At 49.9% G+C, this 15094-nt stretch overlaps 1 protein-coding gene across 2 annotated transcripts in view; it reads right to left on the bottom strand.

The window, feature by feature from the left end:
- Positions 1 to 12715, bottom strand: part of Kctd1 (potassium channel tetramerization domain containing 1) — a 93337-nt gene extending 80622 nt beyond the window's left edge. The window contains exon 1 of one of the 2 annotated variants that reach the window (XM_032885612.1): positions 12047 to 12715. Coding sequence is in view for 1 of the 2 variants with exons in the window: in XM_032885611.1 (XP_032741502.1) it covers positions 9911 to 11707 (1797 nt within the window). In the remaining variant the exon portion in view is untranslated. Of the gene's footprint in view, positions 1 to 9910; positions 11957 to 12046 lie in introns of those variants that run through there. The other variant, XM_032885611.1, reaches the window with a different exon arrangement.
- Between the last annotated feature and the right edge of the window lie 2379 nt (positions 12716 to 15094).

The following is a 15094-nucleotide window of genomic DNA, read 5'->3' as shown; positions in this document are numbered from 1 at the left end:
GCTAGAACAATTTTCATGTTTTAAGAACAGCAGTACGGAGCTGCTGGGTCAACCCGGTGGGTGAAGGGTATTGGAGCCCAACAATGAGAGTTCCGCCCTCTGAACCCACAGGGTAGAGGGAAAGAACAGATTCCTTTAAGTTATCCTCTGACCTACACACACGCACACACACACAGGTGTGCACACAAATACATGTACAATTTTTAAAGCCTCCCAGTCTGATCAGCCACTCACCCCCAAGACATCCCAGATAAAAGTTTATCTTTTATAAAAGCTGTTGATTTTTGTCTGAACCCCTGCTGCTGGGAGTTTGGACAGCAGTAAAATCCACCTGTGGGTTCTCCAACTCCCTTCAGCCTGAATAAGCCCTGTGTTCCCATAAAGAGAAATAGGAAAGGTCAGCAGAGTGAGTGCAGAAGTTTCAGAAGGAATTCCTCCTTAGGAGTTTGGGAATCAGGCTCTGCGAGGTAACTGTAGAACAGAGGTCAGAGAGGACCAGAACCTACAGGCTGCAACAAAATTCATCATTTGTCAGGAGACCAACGGTCTCCAGTGTTCCCTCTCTAATCCACAGAGAAGAAATTGCAGAGGCCCCTGCCCAGCCCCTGGAACACTGAAGACTGACATAGGACTTGACTCAAAAATTGCATTTTCCCCACATGTAATACTTTTTGCTTACAAAATGATAGTAACTACTAGAATGGCTATGTCTGGAGAGTCAATCTTTCCTCCTTTCTTTTCCATCCCCCTTTTCTGTGTTTCCTTCTGGTTTTGAAACAGTATCTCACATACCTGGACTGGCCTTGAACTCACTATGTAGCTGAGGGTGACCTTGAACCCTGGTCTTACCTCCATCTCCCAAGCACAGGGTTTATAAAGCATGTGCCATCAACAACACCTGGTCGATTTTGTGCTTGGGATTGAACCTAGGGCTTCATACATGCTAAGCAAGCATTCTACCAACAGAGCCACATCCCTAACCTAATTAAGAACTTTTCAAACAGTAACTAATTTAACACTGATGGACATCCCATTTACCTAAGGAGGGAGGTGACACCCAGCCAGTTGCAGGCAGAGCTGATTGAGGGGTCTAACTCCGGGGGTTGGCTGGTCCTCTTCCATGATTTGGTTTCTCATGAGTTTGTTCCAGTCCCCAGATTCAGCGAAGGCTGAGGTTCCACGGGGCCTTATGAGCTCACCAACCACAGGAAACAATATTTGTACTCCCTATGTTTGTGTGTGCTGTTTTTTAGTGTAGTGTAAAAACGAGCTGTCAGTGAAAGCCCTTAAGGGTGGGGTGTGATTTGATGCTCCGTTGCCTTCACTTTCAGACTATTTTATTTGAAAAGTTGGTAAGAAATTTGGCACCAATAGACCATATATTTAAATCCATGAGTTCGAATCCCAGATTAGTCATCAAGTAAGTTAGTCAACCTCTACTAGCCTTGTCTTTGCAGTAGTTTGTAAAGAAGGGTCATAGCTCTGTGAGACTCAGATGAGAGACTGTCCCCATCCCTCCCATAGGGTTTCAGGAGATAGGGCTGAGCTAGAAGGAAGTCACTGGGAAAATGGCCTTGGGGCAGCCCCCTCCTATCTGTTTTCTCTGCTTCCCAGCTGCTGTGAGGTAAGCAATTATTCTCATGATATGCACCTCACCACAGACTATGGAGACCATGGACTGACCATGGGCCACAGTAAGTCTTTCTCCCCTGAGTTTTACATTGTCACCCCTACCCCCAAAGCTCATCCAGTACACTGCCTTTCCAACAAGCACCTGAATGATGTGCTGGTTCAGGTTGATGGCACCCTTGAAAGGCTCCAGTGAGCCCTGGTTATTGCTCACTGCTCCCTGAGAGGCCATGAGTGTGCATACCAGGACAGGGCAATGAATGAGCCCTTTCCTCTCTGCAGACCACAGCTCAGTGAAACAAGAACCCAGCACTTCCGCTCCCCCTCCTGCCTCGATCTGGTTGGCCAGTCTACTCCATGACCCATGACAGCTGGGAACATGGAAACGGTTCACATGCCTAGGACAAAGTGACACCCAGGGAGTTGGAGGCAGAGCTGATTGAGGAACAGGAACAAGCAGGGTATTAGAATTAGTCCCGGTCATGGCGCTTGCCCTGAGTAATTACCTCACAGACTATAACGCAATGAGAGATCGTTCTTTTAAAATATCAAATGTGAGGCTGGGTGTGGTGATACACACCTATAACCAGCACTCCGGAGGCTGAGGCAGGAGGATAGACACAAATTTGAGGCTACTTCAGGCTACACAGCAATGAGTTTCAGGCCAGCTTGCAATAATACATAGTGAAACCCTATGTCTATCTGTCTGTCTGTCTGTCTGCCTCACACTCACACACACATAACAATTAAATTTGTGTCTATGTGTGTAAAGATTATGATCGTTTTTTATAAAAGAATAAGAGACAAATCTACAGGTAATAGATTTTAACATATTATAAGATTTTAAATGTTTAATAAGTTAAATATATAAAGTTTTTTTTTCTTTTTTTTTTCGGAGCTGGGGACCGAACCCAGGGCCTTGCGCTTGCTAGGCAAGCGCTCTACCACTGAGCTAAATCCCCAACCCCAAGTTAAATATATAAATATACTATACACGTTTTAATGTAGCCTTCTACCTGGGTACAGAGTGGACCACTCCAAATGGGAGCTGTGCAGAAGACGCTGAGGTAACTGCATTAACTTTGGCTACAGGCATGAAGTAAAACTAGAAACTGACAGTTACAAGCTTCTCAATGCCTTGGCATCTTAATTTGGTAACTGAATGCCTCATGACGGAAGTGACACCCCAGGTCAGGCCCCTACATCCTTTGCCTAGCCCCTCGTCTCTCTGGGGGCCTGCCCCCACACGATATCTTAAATCTGTCAGCCCCTTCCTGTGGCACATTCTTGCCCCCTCCTCTCAGACCCAATCAAAACAAGTCTTCCAGGGTTCACTGTCAGCCATGGGAAGGCAGCAATGTTAGGTGGGGGGAGTGCCCTGCGAAGGGGTTTTTCCAACAGCATGGTCTCTGCTTCCTATTCCAGGGGAGGGGGAGGGGCTGGGCAGGAGGAATGAAGCCACTCTTCTAGCCTGTACCCCCCTCTTCTCTTTCAAGATCACTGCAATGCTCTCAGTTCTTGGGGTGTCTCTAGAGTGTTCACCATTGGAGACTGACACTGTCCTCCCTCTGCCAATGTCTGGGGCTCGGGGGGATGGATGGCCAGGGGAGGGCATGGGGGGAGTAGGGGAGGGGGACTAAAAACCAACTAATATCACTACCTGGCAAATGGCAGGAGCTCAAATTACCAACCTCAGAATGTAGAGGGTCTCCAGGAAAGATTTCCTGGGACTAACTCTGTGGAAAGCCCTGGGCAAGCACAGAAGAGCCTATAAGCAAGCAGCTCGTAGGGTTCATAAAGGCTCCCATCCTCTGGCTTCTCAGTGCTGTACAACAGCTCCTACTTCTATAACTAAAAAAAAAAGGCTTATCTAAGACATGAGCAAAATTTAAGCCATGATGTAAGAAAAACTGTTACCAAATTCACTGTTAAATACAAATGAGTATCTCTCAGATTGAAAAGGCAGCTTGACAAAGTGTGGATCAGAGGGACCAGAATTACTGAAGACTTTAAAAGACTCTCGTGGAGTCTGGCCTCCTATGGCTCCCTGTAGCAAGCATCCTTGCTCAGTCTACAGTCACCGGGCATGAGCAGCTCCTGCCTGTGTTCGGGCTCAGTCACAGCCTTGGCTGTATTGAGGCATCTCACAGGGCATTCGTTACCATTCATTTTATTTACAGACCACACAGAAACCATTCCACCCGATGCAGCCTGTCCTCTCTGGAAGGTGGGAAAGAGGAAGCTAAGAGAGAGCTATAAGCATGAAAAACCAGAGGTCAGGCTGGAAGAGTCTGTCTGTCCCCACTGTGATTGTGACTACACAGAGAGCTGCCTTGACTCCCCACCTCCTGCAACTCCGTACAGAGGGGAGGGTCTAGACCCTGTTCCTCTTTGTAGCACACAGCAAGACACTCAATTAGGGCTGAACTGAATTCAGCATCATGGAACATAAAAGTGTTACATAAAACTGGGCCACCTCAGGCTGCAGGCTCGCTGAAGTGTCTGCCATGAGCGAGAGGCTCTGAGCACAGAGCCATGGAAAAGCCAGGCCAGGGACAGGTGTGTCTACAACATCAGCACAAGAAGGTCTCTGCTGTCACTGGCCGGCCAGCTAGACAAATCAGTGACTCCAGCTTCAGTGAGAGACCCGACTTCAAGGCGGAAAGCAAAAAAGGAAGACAAAGTCAACCTTTGTCCTAGAAACACAAACACACTCATATACTCACATGCACATATACACACACATACATATACTCATATATACATATATATACACATACACTCACACACATTCACATGCATATAAATACAGACACATAAATGTACACTTGCATATATGCATGCACAGACACTGACACACAGACACACACATTCACACACACACGCACACATTGACATATACACGTGCAGACACACCCTGACACATACACACAAACACTGACAGAAACTGACACACATAATCACACACACCCTGACACTCTCTCTTTCTCTCTCTCTCTCTCTCTCTCTCTCTCTCTCTCTCTCTCTCTCTCTCTACCTTGCGCAGGCCTTTTATATATGGTGGTGGGCCCTTCTAAGTTCAAGTTCTAAAATTGCGTTTTGGGTTTTTTTGTTGTTGTTTTTCACTTTAATTTAATTTATTTATTAAGATCAATATTCCTACATTCCTTCTGAAACAGTAAGGTCAATTACACCATCCCTTACATAGAACATACTCTCAAGGAGTCTTTTAACCATTACCTCACCAGTGAACCATGAGTGGAGAGAGGTCACACAGCTTCTAGCTACAGTTCTGGCTCAGAGCCAGAATGCTAGTTTATGTGCTTGCTCCTAGAACCTGTGGGGCGGACAGTTACCCAGCCACTTCAACACTGGTGCTTTTGAAAAGCCACCAAAAAGATAGCCCAGAACCAAGAACTTCCGAGCTGGAGTGGGCTTTCTCGCTGGCCAAGGCTGCCTCAAGAACCCCAAGTCATCCCCAGTCTAAGTGGGAGTTCTGAAAAGGAGCTTCTCAGGACAGAGGTGTAGCTCAGGAGGGTGCAAGTGCATGGAGCCTTGGATTCCATCCCTAGCACCGCGTAAACCTGCTGTAGTGGTGTAATCCCAGCTCGGGAGGATCAGCAGTTCAAGAAGACCCTATTTATGTAACACAACAACAATAATAATGTATCCCTTAGTACTGATAGTAACATGTAAGACTCCATAAAGAAAAATACAAACCCAGATCACTTTCAACAACAACAACAATAATAATGTATCCCTTAGTACTGATAGTAACATGTAAGACTCCATAAAGAAAAATACAAACCCAGATCACTTTCCTCTGACAGCAGCCTCAAAACATTGAGAGTATCAGTCAGGCACAATGGCTAATACCTGTAGCCATAACACTCAGGAGATAGAAAAAAAGAGGCTTAGGAGTAGAAGGCTAGCCTGAGCTACATCAGGCCCTTATAGCTGCCCCCTCAACCCCTCCCCAGAAAACAGCTTTTAACTTTCTTATTTTGATCTGGTTTTAACATGAAATGAGGCTGAAATCTTGCCAGCAAGATTACTTGCCAAGTAGAAAATTGATCAATTTATTAATTCCTGGCACAAGGCTGAGTTAGTCAGCATGCAGCTACTACTTCCTGAGTGCGAATGATAAACCGAAAACATACGCACAAGACGTGGAGATGTTTCCCTAAAAGAGCAAACATCTTACTGTCGGAAGAGGAATGTAGCCAAAGCCAAAACTAAGAAAACAGGAAAGCACCCATCTTTAACAAGGAAGATAGGCCTCACGCTCCCAAGTAACCATCGCAGAGTCCTGTTTCCTCTGATGCCCCTAACACCGCACACATTCTCACCCTTACAAAGAGGCATTTCTCCTGCCTGATCTTCCGCAGAGACCATAATCCGACCTCAGAGATGATTTCAGTACTGCATTTAAAGCTCACTTCCTTCCAACAAACACGTATGGAGCACACAGCAGCTTCTTTCGCCCCACGGCATGTGGACGTGAACCTGGCCTCCGGGGCCGGGCACTGTAGGGCACACCTATAATCACAGCACTAGGAGGCAAAGGCTGCAGGACCTGCAGTTCTAGGCCAACCCCCTAAAAGCAACAGGGATGTCTAGGTGGCTGTATACTGTAAGGATCAACCTCAGGAACAACAGTGAAGCAGGTCTCACAGAAAGAGGGCACTTACTCCACCTGAACCATTATGCTGCTAGACTTCCTACTTTCCAGAATTCCTTAAAAGTATCTCCAGAATGAATCAGGGCTAGGGCCAATAAGTGTAACCAGACATCTTGGTCACAAGTCTGCAAGCGCTCCTGAAGTTGATGGGGTGTAGGAGGGAGGTGTTGCCTCTAACTTTGTGTACACATAGTCTAAGCTAAATCACTGGGCTACATCTTCAGCCTCAAGTATGCTTTACAGTGAACTAACTTACTCATTTTTATTCCTTACCGAGGGGGATAAATCATCTGTAAAAACATCAACAAAAAAGTAGGGCAACTAGAATGTAAATTTACGAATACCTTTGAGTGACAAAGAATTCGATTATAGGGCTGATTACAGATGAGCATACTGGAGAGTATTTTCAATCCCAAGACAGCAAACTACAAACTTCTACCATCTACCTAGGTGGGTGAAATGCTGTATTTTCGTGCAAAGAGAATAGTTATAAAAATGTAGGTAGGATATAGTACTAGGCCTATTTTTCCCTATTTAATATTTTTTAAACTTTACTTTTGAGGTAGGACTACACTCTAGAGCCCAGGCTAGCCTCAAATACAAGACCCTCTGGCCTCAACCTTTCCACAATGGACTCACAATGTGTCCCACCATGCTTGATGGTGTTCGACTTTTAAAATAGAGCATATAGCGTGTTAAGTCTTTAACATATGCAAAGTACTGCGTTCCGCTCCCAGAACTGAAGCAAACGCATAAACAAACAACAAGGTACAATGGAATATGCAATTGCTATCAGAACTTTGATCTTCCTGATACTTCTGTAGGGGAGAAAGGAGCATAAAGTACTTCTGACTGCTAACACCACTGAACATAATTAGAGTTGGTCAGTTAGAGCTACCATCATTCCTCCCAAAGGCAGATGCACTGGAGGAAAACTCCTAAATTCCATACTCCTATTTATTCTTGAGTGTATTCATTTCTACCATTCTCATAGGTAGACACTTGTTAACACCCTCAGGAATTTAAAAAGAGAAGAATAGAAAGAGATTATTTATCCTTTACCCATAGTTCTCCTTTCCGTCATGGTCAACTATGGTCTAAAATATTAAATGGAAAATTCCAGAAGTAAACAAGTCATAAGCATTAGATAAGTTTCCTTGTATTTTTATCAAAGGATGCTATTGCCCATCTCTTATTGTGCCTGATATATAAGTCGAACTTAATGACAGGTGCGTATGTTGGGAGGAGGGAACAGGAGATATCCGCGGTTCAATGCTATGTGTGAGGGATGGTCTTGGGCATGTGTCTCCCGAGGATAAGAAGGGACTATACTGTGAGTTTAGTCTCCATTAGCAACTCTTCATCTCCTGGGGAACTCACAATGTTAGAGGAAACATCAGCACCAGTGCCTGACCTTAGGAAGTCGGTACCAGCATGGCCACCAGTGGCAATATTAAGGTTAAGGTGCCGTGTTTATAATTAAGAAAAATACGGCTGGAGCTCATAGTCCACCAGGCCTCTCCAGAGGACTGAGAAGAGTGAGAAGAACAGATGCTTTACATCTCAACTGACCACTAACCTCACCAGTCATTAATCTACAAAGATAGGGATTTTAATACACGCCAAAGGTAAAAGTTCAGTAGCATCCTTCTCCCTAAAGCCAACATCCGGTTCATGCTGATTCCTCTCCAGTGAGTGCTGATGAAGCCAGCAGTTTAAAGTTCTCTTACTGCTAGTTTCTTTAAAAAGAAATGCTTCCTACTCGATTCTAACTGAAAATGTGACCATTAAATACACGCAAACAGGGCTGGGATGGAGTTCAACAATACAACACCTGTCTGATGTTCACAGAGCCCTGGACGTGATCTGTAGAGACCCCCCCCTCCCCAAAGTGCAAACAGAACCCCTGTTCTTCGGAGTTTTAACTAAAAGAGCTTTATAGCTAAAACCTTGTTGGACAACCACAGTTGATAATCATTTATGCAAAATACACTTAGGTCTACATTTAACTTGGGAGTTGCCTGACAAGGACTTGAGAATAATAAGTGTCAGCATGAAGTTGTATAGCCTGATTTAGCCCACAAGAATAAGTGAAACCCAGGGGAGGGGGGCACTCATGGAAAACAAAAAGCCAGAGGAGGAGGAGGAGGAGGAGGAGGAGGAGGAGGAGGAGGAGGAGGAGGAGAAATATATATTTCCTCCTCTGGCTTTATAATCAGTTCCCACTCTAACTCAGGGCACTTTGAGGGTATTTATTAGAAGAATGTGAACATTTCTGTTTGCTTTCCAAAAAAAAAAAAAAAAGCAAACCCCCAACTTGCTCTCTCCCCTTAAAACACTTTTAAACTACCCCTGGTAGAATGAACCACACAGAGGGCAGCACAGGACACAGGGACACAGCCCACAGGCCGTGGCTTAGAGGCCAGTGCTGCTTAGACTGTCATTCCCAGCCTTCCTGGCAGCCTTGAGGCATGCCCATTAGCTGGTAAGCGGTCAGAACTGGAATTTCCACTTTGGAGAAAAAGCACAGAGGTAGTGATGAGTTCCAGACTTGGGGCAGAACTTCTATTTCTACTGATAGTAGGGGAGGTCAAGGTAGTAATACACTCCCCGAGGCGCCTGCCACCAGAATGGGGGCACAAGAGACCTCCTCTGGCTCCCTCTGGAGAAGCATCCAGGAGAGCAGGATAACCTTGACAGTGCTGATGAACAGGTTCCTCAGGGACAGGAACAAGGGAAAGTTTCTAACACTCAGGCCCAGTCTCTGTGTAGTCAGTACTGTCACCGACTGAGTGACAATATCTAAGCCAGGACCGGTGAGCTGGCTGCCCACATTTTACTCGTCTGGCTCTAGACCTACTTTGGGGGTAATGCCTCCCTCCTCTTCCTTGTTTGGGCCCAAGATAGCAAGTTTCAACCGGACTAGAGCCCAGGGGCACTCCTGTGTTTCCTGTCCCTAGCTCAGACATCACTTTCCAATCTGAATAATGTTAACACTAATAGGAATGATACCCCAAAGGTCGCATTACACGGGGCTGCATGTTAGAATAAATTGGTACTCTACTGCAGGCCGCTGCAGTCTCCGCCCCTTTTCTTTAAAAAAAAAAAAAAAGCAATCTACAGGAAGTGGCACTGGCATGTTTTCGTTTTTTAATAATTCAGAAGCGTTTTTCCTATCTTCAGAAGTTAAGGCGAGTATGTAATGGAGCATTTGAAAAGTAACTTCATTCTAGTGTTTTAGGTAACTACCTCTATTCAGCGCCCTGGCAGTCCTTGCCTTATAAAACTCAGGCATCCAGGGAGACATTCCAAGAGCGAGCTTAAACCTTTTGTTCTGAGAACTTCGAGGTTTCTAGCTTTACTTGGCTGCAGCGACTCGGAAGCTAGGGATCCTTGGCATCTTTTAAAGGTTAGGTGTAAAGTCCCCGTCCCCCAAAGCATGAAGAGGAAACGTATTTCTAGGGACGGTATCAAATCACCGTGCAGTGTAACAACTACTTTTAAAAAATCCTACCCCCAATCCTGATCTACAGGAGCGCAAAAGTTAGTCCCGAACTGGTACCAGACAAATATTTCATGCATAGACGTCGTTTTGGTTACCTGGGTGGGGGAAACAATAGCAGGTGAAACTATGGTGGGAGAATTGGTGCTTCGGTGCCCATTGACTTCTGGAAGAAGAGGCAGGGGGTCGTGTTTCACGGAAACCACTACCACCGCATCCACAGGTTCCGAGGAGGGACCGATACAAAGTCTTTTGGGGGAAGAAGGGCCGCAGATTTCCCCGGACCCGAACACTGACTCGTACAGCGCGCGCTTGGGCGCAGCCTCGGACTTCACGTCGGGCCCCACCTGGCTGTCTTTGGGGAGGATATAAGTGCTACCCAGCGAGGACGGCTGGGGGCGGTGGTGGTGGGAAGGATGGGTGGGGGCATGGTGGGAGTGGTGACGAGCTGACCCGTTCAGAGAGTCGGTATAGCAGCCCTGCGGGGCTGGGGAGCCTAGCTTGGTCCCGATGCCCGCGATGCTGTTGAGCGTGGCGATGGACACCGCGCCGATGCAGTGGTTAGTGTAGGTCTTGGACAGCTTGGCTGCCTTGGAGAGCATCTGCATCCTGGTGCCCAGCAAGTTCTTGCCTATGGCTTTGTTCTCGTACCATGTCACATCGCCCTCGCTGCAGTGGTCCCGGGGCCGCTGGAAGAACGCCTTACAGAGGGGATTGCGCTTAGACAGGTACTTGACAAAGCTGGCGTAGGGACAGAACTCAGTGCCTGTCTCGTACATGCGAGGCAAGTTCTCTTCGTCGCTGCTCTCCGCTCGCTTCTTACTCCAGGACGAGGAACGCGACTTGTGGTAAGGCCCGAGCGACTTGAAGTAGACGAACTTGCGACCGTCCTCGTCCATGGCCAGCCCGAAGGAGTCCTCCTCCAGCTCGCGCTGGTTCTCGCGGCCTCGCGTGCAAAAGTACATGCACGTCTCGAACCAGACCTTGTTGAGCAGTCCAAAGGGCGTGTTGGTGCTGAAGACGCTGGAGGTGTAGAGCTTGCGCAGGTCGGCGCGCGTGATGGCTTGCTTCTGCACCACGGGCCCCGCGCCCTGCTCCTCGAGCTTGCGGATGACTGCGGCCAGCGTCAGGTTGGCGCTGCGCAGCTCGGGGTCCTTGGTGAGGTCGAGCGTGCGACAGTAAGGGGGCTCGTTGAGGTAGCGGTTGAGGGAGCTGCGGATACTGATGAGCGAGGACTTGCTGTAGAGCTGGCCGCTCTTAGAACGGGCCTCGGCATAGAAGGAGCGCAGCACGCGGCACAGCGCCCCCTTGTCCATGGTCTCGAAGTCCGGGCTCTGAGCCTTTTCGCTCAGGTACTCCCGGAAGATGCGCACGGCGTAGCGGGTGGCCAGCCGGGTGTTCTCGCTCAGCCGGGCCCGCTCGGGGCGCTGCAGCACGTCGGGGTCCAGCTCCGCGCTGTCCCCGGGCGGCCCCGCGCGGGCCCGGGGCGCCAGCAGCCGTGGCGGCGCCTCGGGCTCCAGAGCGGCGCTCTGGTCCATATGGATCATATGGACCGGCTCGGGCTCCAGCTCCTCCCCGGCCGAGTCCTCTGGCTCCAGGGGCTCTTCCCAGTCCATCCCCATCTCCTCCTCTTCCTCCTCCTCCTCGTCCTCCTCCAGCCCCCCACCTCCGTCCTCCTCCTCGTCCCCCGTTATCTGCACCTCCTGGATCTCGTCCTCCTCCTCCTCTTCCTCCTCCTCCTCGCCCGCGCTGCAGTAATGCGGGCGGCCGTAGCGGCGACCGCGGCCCCCGGCCCCGCGCTCGCCCTCGCCCCGCTCCCCATTGTTCTCGGCCCCAGCGGCGGCGCTGCCGCCCGCGCTGGTGTTACAGTCCCCGCTGCCAGGCATTCTCGCCATATTGCCGTCTCCCTGCCAGTCCTCGGGCAGGGCGCATGCGCTATATTGGACCGCAGCGCTGAGAGCTTTTGTGTTTAATGACCTTCAGCTACCGGGAGGCAAAGCCGGGCTCTTAAAGGAGCCGCGCTCCAATTGTCATTCCGGAGCGCCTCACGGGAGGGGCGAGGGGATGCCAGGGAGGGGAAGCGGGGGATAATTGTGGCCAGGAGCCGGTAAAAGAGGGAGGCCAGTCGGACCTTCTTCCTTCTTTAGCCCGATCCCCACTTCTAGGAAAACTTTGGGGAAAAAGTAGGGAGGGGAGGGAGAGCTGTCGGTGGGGGCGAAACACTCCCAACTTACCCTCTGGCGGAGCGGGCCCGCGGGCCCGGGCGGGCGCGAGGGAGGGCCGACGGGAGGGCGGGGCGGTGTCGCTTCACTAGGTAATGCCGGAGGAGCAGTGCCCCTTCCACCGCCCCCTCATTGCCCCCCGAAGCCGGGGGATCCGGGAGGCTGCTGCAGTGAGCCAGCCGCGGGTGCTGCTGCGAGGAGCCGGTGTCCGGGACCGCCCGGAGCAGGCAGGTTAATGAGCTGGGTGGAGGAGGCTCGGGGAGGCCCTGCACCCTCTGTGCGCCCGCGGCCAGGGCGCAGCGGGCGAGGCTTGGGAGCGGGACGGGGCTGGCGGCAGCAGCGGCTCCCCCACCTACTTGCTGGCGGCGAGGAGCGGGGGCCTGGGGCCAGCAGCGCGGCTCTCAGCTCCCATCCCGACTCTTGCTAAGGAGCAAAACACGCCCCACGTCAGCCTCATCTGTTTAGACTTTTCCAACTGCCACTTTTAAGCTGTCATTAAAGACCTGAGGCGCTCCCCAAGGGTCTGGGGCAAGCCCGCGCCGGTCTAGCCAGCCCCGCGAAAGAGCAAGAAAGAAAGACTGGGAGGGGTTGGTGGGAGGGGAGATGTGGGAAGAGCAGTTTTCCGGGACCCCAGGGACCCACTTGCCACCCACTTGGACCGCTCCTCCCTGCCCTCGAGCAAAATAACACAACACTCCGGGGCGAGGAGTGCCCAGGTTGGCGCTAAAGCAGTGCGGATCCCTAAAGGATAAGCGAGAGCGGGCGGGTGGAAAAAGTGAACTTGGGTTTGGGTCGCCCCCGCTCTCGCCACAATTCTAGCAATTAGGATCTCTAGCGCGCTCTCGTTTTGCCAACTGCCTTGCTTTCGCCCTCCGGGCTGTGCTGCCTCCGGCGCGTGGGGGCGGGCACCTCGGAAACTGGAAAGACTGCCAGAGAGCTCGCCGGGTCCCGCTTTCCCATAGGAGGTACTGTCCCACTTCCAGCCAACTTCCGCCCCTGGCGCGCCCAGGCTCTGGGCACGTCCTCGCGTCATCACCAGCCCCACTCCCGGCCCTGGGGGTAGCGCCGTAGCGCGACACCAAGACCTTTACTATTCTATTTGTTGGTGGCAGTAACCGGGGCGGTCATCCTAACTTTCTCCAGCGAGTGTCCACTGGCTTGCCAGCCAGGCCTGAGACCCAAGGCCATTAAGAACCGATGAAGCCAGATCGCAGCAGTGCGTCCAAGTGCCGGGCCATGCCTCCCGGGAGGCAACCTCGCTAGGTCCCCGCGTGCGTCATTGGAATTTGCCTCTATGTCTCAATTCAGCTGTGGGGAGTCCTGCCTCAACTATTTGTTCCCTCCTTCCCTGTCGCCTGTCCTTCTCCCCGCCCCCTCCCAGGGCGTTTATCATTTTGTGCCACAATAGAAACCATCCATCAAATTGTAATTTACAAGGAATGTTAAATAAGAAAAAAGAAAGGCTAAGTCTGGGCCAAGTGGCCGTCTAAGTGGCTTTTCTGTAGCCATCTTTCGTCGCTCTCCAAGAGCTTCCTCAGCCCTGGACACCACAGCGTCAGGAAGACATACCAGGTGTGAAACAAGTTGTAACAAGTCCCAGTCTCACAGGTTTCCTCCAGCTCCTTTGGGAAACCACACACACACACACACACACACACACACACACACACACACACACGTGCCCACATGTGCCCTCTTATTACTATTGTCCGAGGAGAAGAGGATCTTGGAGGTTTATACTTCTGGAGAATTCTTCCCTAGGTGCTACTAGAGAGGCTGTCAGATTTGTCACAGCATTTTGTTCTCCGTCTCAGCCCTGGATATATGTAAAGAAATATTCTAGATTCTCGGAGCTTGGAGCAGTGGGCAGCTAAGTGGACACACATGGCTCAAAGCTCAGCCCACAGTGCCACTTCCGGAGTGCCTGCATTTCGTCCCGCGATGGTGCCAGGTTTTGAACCTTGGAGAATCGCTGCAGTGCTGAGAACTCTGTTGGGCTCTGGCAAGTCACTTAACTACCAGTAACCTTGACTTCTAGAAGCGCTATGAACCCGGGGTCTGCCCTGGCTCCAAGCTGTGTCCCGGACTTCGACTAGAGGGTCAAGTTCCACGCTTGGGTCCAGGAGGGAGTCGCTCTCCAGTTCTCCCCACTTTTGCAGCATAGCGAGTACAACACTCCCCCAACTCGCTCCCACGCAGACACCGGCTCCCCTCCCCTCTAGGGGAGCTGCTTCCAATTGCTTGCAGTTTGCCGGAGGCAGTGTGCTGGGTTGGACGCTCCGGGAAACAAAGCAACCAAAAACAGCTTCCAGTTGACGTCAACGTATTTCCAGAAAAGAAAATAGTTTTGTGTTCCCAGGACAAAATACCCCCCAGGGCAAGTCCCTACTGGCAAAAGCCAGGCGATTGGGGTGGGGGATAGCAGGGATGGGGAGGGGGAAATGCCACCCAGGCTTGAATCGCTTTTTAACGGACTTGGAGAAACGGCAGTTTCAGGAGCTGCCTTGACAATTTTCCGAATAACCGGCTGGACCCGAATTTAAACTAGGGACGAAAGAAACACCTTGAAAAGTGTGCTTTGACCTGATGTTTCCAGAATTGTTGTTCTTGCACCAGCTTCTGACCGGCTACCAAAAATGTATACTTAAAAATGTATACTTCATCATACATTGAAAAAGACTTCTTCAGGTTACTAACCAACTGAGCAGAACCGCCAGAAACAAAACAAAGCAAACACAACGAGAAATATTAAATATGCATCCTTTCCCCACTGCTCCCACCAAATGAGAGAAAGAAACAGGGAAAGGTTGCTTAATTTTTAAAAAACCAATAGCATAAAATTACAGTTGAACTCAGAAAAGAGTTCAGTTCTACGATCATTAAATCATCTCTTAAAAACACCCCATGGTTCAATATACTCAGTTTGAAATCGAAAAAAAAAATGATTGCTAAAAATGCTTTTTTATTTGTTGATGCAATATTACTTGTCAGTCTATCTGGCTTCTAAGTCCCCCACTTGACTTCACATCCTGAAATTTACTCAGCTCCCCACTCACAACT

The sequence above is a fragment of the Rattus rattus genome, chromosome 15 (genome assembly GCF_011064425.1).
Source record: "Rattus rattus isolate New Zealand chromosome 15, Rrattus_CSIRO_v1, whole genome shotgun sequence".
Lineage (NCBI taxonomy): Eukaryota > Metazoa > Chordata > Mammalia > Rodentia > Muridae > Rattus > Rattus rattus.
The sequence above is the reverse complement of the archived record's forward strand: the minus strand, read 5'-3'. Positions and strand labels throughout refer to the sequence as shown.